This window comes from Dermacentor silvarum, chromosome 11 (assembly GCF_013339745.2).
Source record: "Dermacentor silvarum isolate Dsil-2018 chromosome 11, BIME_Dsil_1.4, whole genome shotgun sequence".
NCBI lineage: Eukaryota > Metazoa > Arthropoda > Arachnida > Ixodida > Ixodidae > Dermacentor > Dermacentor silvarum.
In genome coordinates, this window is record NC_051164.1 from 20,382,897 (window position 1) to 20,390,544 (window position 7,648).

General features: G+C 48.3%; 1 protein-coding gene across 1 annotated transcript in view; it reads right to left on the reverse strand.

Moving 5' to 3' along the window:
• LOC119433611 (phosphoglucomutase-1) overlaps positions 1-7,465 on the reverse strand; it is a 31,624-nt gene extending 24,159 nt beyond the window's left edge. The window contains exon 1 of the mRNA XM_037700865.2: positions 7,109-7,465. Within this exon, the coding sequence (XP_037556793.1) occupies positions 7,109-7,345 (237 nt within the window). The 5' untranslated portion in view covers positions 7,346-7,465. The remainder of the gene's footprint in view (positions 1-7,108) is intronic.
• Positions 7,466-7,648: the final 183 nt, after the last annotated feature.

Sequence of the window (7,648 nt, forward strand, 5' to 3'; positions counted from 1 at the left end):
TTTAAGGAGTTATTACCGAGTTGGAAACAAAATACTTGATCGCTTGGCTAAATCAATTCCCAATCTGATTGATTGATTTGGCGCTTTAAAGGGACCCTCGTACACACACCGACGATAGGTCCAGTCACGGGATAGGTCCTTCGATCGAGACACGTGACGTTGTTCTGACGGGCACCGGAACTACAACACACGCGCATTTCCTCTTTTATCCTCAATTGTAATGCGGCCACCGCGGGCGGTAATCGAACCCTGGACCTCGTTATCGGAAGCAGAACACCGACGCCAGAGCAGCGGGCTTGCGCGATAGGCCCCGGTCGCCAGTTCAAGGAGGCGCCTATACGTACAGCTTCTTATCACGTCTATTTTGGCTCCTCGTTGTCGTTGTCGCGAATAAACAAATTATGACGGAGCGCTGCACTTAAAGAGTCTAAAACGGGACGAGTGCGGCTCGGCCACAATGGGACACTTCGGCAAGCCAAACTTCGTGCGCATATACAGCGCGGCGTCGTTCTGGAGTGGTGCCGGAAACGGAACGCTGGCTGTGCATAGCAACTACGCTTTTCGCTTCGCAGTATGTTTTGATCATGCACAATGCACTCATCGAAAGAGCACGGGCAGCGGCTTTTGCCAACGGTGTCCCGGACTAGGGACCTGACCATATCTTCCCGTAACCCAAGGTTTACTTTCTTATTTTCAATAAAAGCTTTTATCATCATCATCGCTTCGCAGTATCCGAACGGCGTTCCAGGGCACGGTGCAATTTCTCCACTTCGTTCGGCAGCAGCAAAAAAAAAAAAAAAAAAAAAAAAAAAAAAAAATGGCGGCACGGGCACAAACGACCACACACGCCGTTACGGACGAAGATTATTACGAGGAATTAACATGAAGCAATCGCGGGTGTTCAGAAATTGAAATCAGGAATTAGAATTAAAAGGATGAAGAATTAATATGAAGTGCTAGGAGGTTCTGTTGTCAGAGAAGAGGTGCTACCTCTGGGGTAGGCCTTTGTGTTGCACTGTACTTAATTAAAATACTACACTTTACTTAAAGTGGCACTGCGCAGGACTTCCTGAACACGCTAAAAGGGAGAAGAAGAAAAAAGAAGGTGGGGGGAAAGAACCGTTCGCGATGTGTAGAAAATGCTGCCGTGAAATCACGCGAGCAATGTATTATTCTGCCCCATGCGACCGGGATGCACACAATCCCGAAAGGTCGCTCGTTCTTTCCTGCAGTTTTTTTTTTTTCATTCTTTTTTTCAGGCCCCCTTCTATGGCGTCATAGACCCGTGCGACAGCTCATAGAGGCCAGCCATTGGACGATTGCCATGTCGTAAGTTCGCGTCGAACGGCTGGCTAGAAATCAAGCCTTTGCCGCTGTCACAGACACAGCTACTCAATTTAGAGGAAGACGTTGGTCCACTTGGTGACGCTTTGCAGAACTCCCGACAATGCTTAGTCAATGCCTCCTGGAGGCATTGGCTTAGTTAGCCTGCAAATTGCTTCGCATAACTTCTTCTGCAAAGACGCAACCAAGGACCGAAAAAAGTTTTAGGACAGGAAAGAGCGACACTTGCAACTAGTTTATTTATAAACTATAGTTGCAAGTGACGATCGTCGCTTGCAAGTGAGTTGTAAGCGAGGATGGATAACAATGCATACTCTGTCTGAGTACCGTGCGCATACGTACGTGCGCACATGACCACCTTCTCCTATAAATGTGATCCTATCTACTTTCAATAAACTAGTTGCAAGTGACGCTCTTTCCTGTCCTAAAGCTTCGCATGACATCGATTACCACAGTGAGTGGAAACAGCACAATTTTACTTCATCGCTTAAGAGCACCTTTCTCAGACGCCAACACTTTAGGGTTAGCACAACTGCAACGCCTGAAGACAAATGAGCAACAACCGAAACGCTGATATCGGCACCTGCCCCAGCTGATGGAAAACTTGTTGAATTGGGAAAGTGAACATTGCGCTATTTATATCTGCGCCAGTATGTCCTTTCAAAATCCATTTTGAGGAACATATTCATTGAGAGGCATCGCAATCACTCCAGTCTGTTCTCAGTTTTGAAGAAAAGGTTCTGCAGCTTAACGTGTTACGAGGAAGCGAAACTATATGGTGGCTATAACGACGATATAGTGTGAAGGGACTCGCGTATACAACAGGTTCGCGAGCCGTTCTGGCATGCACGGCGAACGCATATATGCTGTGTAACAAAAGCCGTCGCACTTTGGTCACAATCCGCCCATGCTTGACAGACAAGAGACAGCGCCAACTTCAGGCGCGTCCGGGCAAGGCGCCAGAGAGAGGGGCCGCGCGGTTCACGTTGACCTTCCGTCGCTCTTGACATCGTCGCGTGCAATCCCGAGTGCTCCAGATTAGCGCTGTTTGCGCGTCTTTCGAGCGCGTAGCACGCGTGAACGTGTGCTGCATATAGTTAAGACACAAACGGAGAAATACGATAGTACCCCTTCCAGGCGGCAATAATTTATTTGTTTACCTTCAGAATCACTAATAATTTGGAGGACGCTTAAGCTTCGCCTTTAAGAGTGGAACGCGATAGCATTCAAAGATCCTTGACTGCTTCTCACGCTTCCCGGCAACTGCAGCTTATGTAACCGTGATGTTTACCGGGAAACGCTGCACGAACACGAAAGCGCGCTTTCTGGTAGAAACGCGGCCTCTTGCTTTGGGCCGATCTTCTGCTATTGTTTCGCACTTTTAATATTTCAGTCTGAGAAGATTTAACATAAAAGGCATGCGCTGTCGGTATTTTGTTTCACGACATTTGTTTGTGGGCTGTCATTCTCAAAATTCCGAGGAATAACTTTGTAAAGAATGTAGGACAAAGTGTGAGCAACTTCGGTGGTAGAATAAGTACTTTAGTGTCTACGGAGGGCCTGCGTGGTTGTGGTTCGGAAATTTTTTTTCGCCAAGCGACGGTCAGCGCCGACACCGGATTTTTTTTTTTTTTTTTTTTTTGCGATACGGGGCCCTTAACGCTATCGCGTTAAAAGCGTACTGCTGCAGAGCGGATTAAGGATTTTCAATTCCTGAGTGAGTTCTGTCAAGTTTGCAGAACGCGGACTCCACGCGAGAACTCTCTGGAAGGTCATGTATGGAACATCAAGTATTTCGTGTCTAGCATACTTGAAAGCACCCATATCCTTCTGCTTGAAATAACGCCTGATGTGAAACATTGCGAAGAACAATGGCAGAAGTGAAAACACCCAGCCGTATACCTTCCAAGTCGTTTTACTAAAAAAAACTTTACGCATATTCTGCGAAATTGCAGCATATGTTCGATCAGAAGTGTTTCAAGATATTTGCGACAAATCTTCAATATGTGTTTAGTTTTTGCATATCATCATTAATTTACAGTGCAGCTCACCAACACTGCGCAGTGAGAACAACAGGTTGCGTCAGGCAACCATGAACGGGAAACAATAAAAAATTCGCGACATACCGGTTCTGAAATGCTATACGTCGTAACGGGACGCATATAAGCGAGAGGTAGCCGGGTTTTGTGACGTCATTGGGCGGCTGCCCTACTAGAACACGCCGGCGCCTCACCGTCTCTCGAGATCGCTTAGAAAGCAAACGTTGCGCGCACGGAGCTCCCAAAAAGGTGAACCCCCACTCCAAGAAATTCGCGTGACTTCCATCATGTCCAGGTGCACATATGCGGTCGGCATCTGTTCAACACCAGCTGTTTTGCGGGGTGCCGTAACACGCGAGACGCCTTCGCCTCCCAAGTCAAAAGGCAAATATCAGTGAGAAAACGAGGGGGTTTCCACTCCGGCGGCGGCTGCGTGTGGCGACGATGAGCACGGCCGCGCGGGCCCTATATCTTACTCTTAAACTATGTACCCTGTCTGCGATGGGTACAGTGTCTATAGGCGCGCCGAGGGCTGATAGGTTCGTGTGTGCTGTGTTCTGGCCGTTTAGTTCGCGTTGAAGGAGAGGCAGCTCAACGGTCAATTCGCTCGCTGCCGCCCCCTGCCGCTATTTCCTCACGCCAGCGTTTTGACAGCGAGTGTCCGCGGTCATCGAACGAGATGTGGAATCACGTGTTCACGTTTGCCTGTGCGCGCGTGACACCGTGCTTGTTAATTTAGTTAAGTAAGCGAATGTTTTGCAAGTTTATACGGCCGATAAAACTGCTATCCTTACTTTGTATAGCTGTCCAAAAATTTGTTCTCGTAATCGACGCTTCGCCCTTTGGGCGAAATTGCGACTTTACAGCCACTGTTACCGTAAGAGAAGGTTTTGCAAGCCAGAATAGACGCGACAACAAAATCCGGATTACGGCACTACCTCGATCGCCACGACTTTGTACATTTCAGTGAGCCTACTCCTGGCGTATGGAATCGTTTACAGGTGTAAAAAAAAAGCACTTGTCTGCGGTCTATAGAAATTGCTCAGGCATTGTGTCTTCCATCTGTAGTACTGTACAAGAGTTGCAAGTCGGGGGGGGGGGGGGGGGGCGTATACGCAAGTGCACGAGGGGCCACATTCATTAATACGCATTGCTCATTGCGGGCCGCGCTACGTGGCGTTTCTATCAAATAGGAGTGTGGGATTGCTAATACATCATTAACTCATCGTTCTGTATATAGTTCTGATCGCCTTTCCCTTTTGATCGACTGCAATAAAGCTATATAAAATTCTGGGGTTTTACGTGTCAAAACCACGATTTGATTATGACGCACGCCGTAGTGAGGGACTCCGAATTAAATTTAGACCACCCGGGGTTCTTTAAGGTGCACCGAATGCACGGTACACGGCGTCTTTCGCATTTCACCCCCAGAAATGCGACCGCCACGACTGGGATTCGAACCCGCGCCCTCGGGCACACCGCCATAGCCACTACAGCGGGTGATCGACTGCAGCTCGGGGTCCACTCCGATGCTGCCTACGGAAACACATGTAAAGCGCAGAAATGCTTTTATGAGACAGCCGTTGGACCAATTTTTGAATAAAATTTATTGTATTTGAGAGAGAAAGTTAAATTCGGGGGACTATATAGGAAGCGGAATTTTGATTTAGGGACTTGAATTTCTTTTACAAAAATTTCGAAAATCGGTAAATTACAAAAATAATAATTTAAAAATAGTAGTACCAAGTTTAGAAGCCCGTAATACCAGGAGACCCTGATCATGACAGGGGACCCTGATCATGAGAAAGAAATTTACAGAAGAATAAAATTGGGTTGGAGTGCATACGGCAGGCATTGCCAAATCCTGACTGGGAGCTTACCACTGTCGTTGAAAAAGAAAAGTGTACAATCATTGCATTCTACCGGTGCTAACATATGGGGCAGAAACATGGAGGTTAACAAAGAAGCTCGAGAACAAGTTAAGGACCGCACAAAGAGCGATGGAACGAAAAATCTTAGGAGTAACGTTAAGAGACAGGAAGAGAGCGGTGTGGATCAGAGAACAAACAGGGATAGCCGATATTCTAGTTGACATTGAGCGGAAGAAATGGAGCTGGGCAGGTCATGTAATGCGTAGGATGGATAACCGGTGGACCATTAGGATTACAGAATGGATACCAAGAGAAGGGAAGCGCAGTCGAGGACGGCAGAAAACCAGGTGGGATGATAAAGTTAGGAAATTCGCAGGCGCAAGTTGGAATACGCTAGCACAAGACAGGAGTAATTGGAGATCGCAGGGAGAGGCCTTCGTCCTGCAGTGGACATAAATATAGGCTGCTGCTGCTGATGATGAACTGTGCACCAAATGCAGATATTAAAGATCGGTAACCAGCACGCGTACGAACATCTATGGCGGACAAATTTGATTTATGAATTTACAGATTACGTGAAGTACAACTCATAAATTAGCGGCATACTTCAAAGGGGTGTACAATACATCATTTTGTCCGTTTCAGATATATAATTAGGCATAGTTGACAGAATTGCGATATCATTATTCGATCGCTGCTGAGTTAGAGTTGTAAACTTGATGGCTTTGCTTTCTGAAACTTTTATTGGAAATTTGACGGCTCACATAAAAAATCTGCTTTGCACAGCCACTAGCTTTCTAGTTTTTCTTTTAAATGTAACAAACCTCATCAAATTCGGTTAAGTGGTTGCCGAGAAAACCGATTTCTCCGTTCCCGTTTATTTAGATAGGAGCCGCCGAGCCTCGACGTACGCTTGTTGATGCTTAGGCTGAAATAAGGATATAACGGCTGCTATGACGTCTCAGGAGCCATCGATGCAAGGTGCAACTTCTTTCGTTTCGCGGATGGAGTTTTGCTGGAAAGCATATGGTCGCGGGTTCGAATCCAGGTGATCCGGGCCGGCTGCGATATGGCGGCATCCGATGGCGGTTGAATGTAAAGTCACTACCGTGAAATGATGAGACATGGCGGTGCGCATACTTGGCACGTAAAACGTCGACAGAAGTGTCTACGCCTACAATCGGCAAGATTTGAAACTGGTAGTGTTTCTTTTTCTTTTTTCTAAGAATACAAACACCGGAACACGGGAACTGGTGGCATAGCTGGGTGACGGGGAAACAGTGGCATTTCCGCAGCCCTTTTATCTCGCAACAGTCTCGAACAAAATAAACTGAAACCCGAAACGAGACGGCACACTCTCTCGGCGCCGCTCCTATCAATATCGCGCATATATCGCTGGAGAAGCCACAACAATCGTATTAACGCCGCACACACAATTACACGACACAAGGCCTTGACAGACGACCAAGGACGCGCCGGTATGCGTCACGTGACCAGTCTGAAAATCACGTAGAGCGTCACGTGTGTACACACGCAACTGTACACATTTCAAGCTCGACCGTCGCAACCTGTCATCGCGCAGCCGCAGCATAATTGCGTGCATGACATTTGATTTCCCGCTTCTCTTTAAGAGGCTTGTATACGTGGTCAGTGGTACGTGCGCGTTGATTGCGAGGCATTTATTTGCGCACACCTAGGCGCTATTCGCCGGTCTACCGGTCGACAGCATCCGCGCGCTGCCGAGCTTGTAAACAAACGCGCATCGGGATTGATTAGCTGGCATTTAAACATGCCAACGAAGCGCGGCACTTGAAAATTCCCGCGCGCCGGCTAGACGTGGGCCAGTACACGAACCTTGTTTGCGGCGGCCATCTGAATGATCGTCGTTGTGGCCTCCTTGACGAAGTAGCGTCCGTCGCCGCCCACGACGAGCGTGGAGCCTTGCAGCTCGGGTCCGAGCGCGTCGAAGATTGACTGGATGAAGCATTCCGTGTAATTTGGCTGCATGAACGTCTTGGTGGGCTTGCGCAGCCCGCTGGTGCCGGGCTTTTGGCCCTCGAATGGCTGCACCTGCACCACTTCGACCGGCATCGCGTCGACTCTCCACTGGTGGTGGCCGCCGCTCGAGCAGACGTCCCCGAGGGGTCAACGCGGACGTCTTGCTCTTGGCTCAGCCGGCCTACGCGGAGCTCGCCGCCGCCGCTGCGAATGGTGCACCCACGACTGACGTCACGTGGCGCCACCGTCGAAAGCGCTCTTTCTTCATTTTCGGTAGCGAGAAAACTTGGACGTTGGTGAAATGTTCTTGTTTGACAAAACAGCGCTAAATAAGGCGTCCACACGATATTGTTGAAAAGCGGCTATGTATGTACACAGAAGAACTTGACCAAAAAA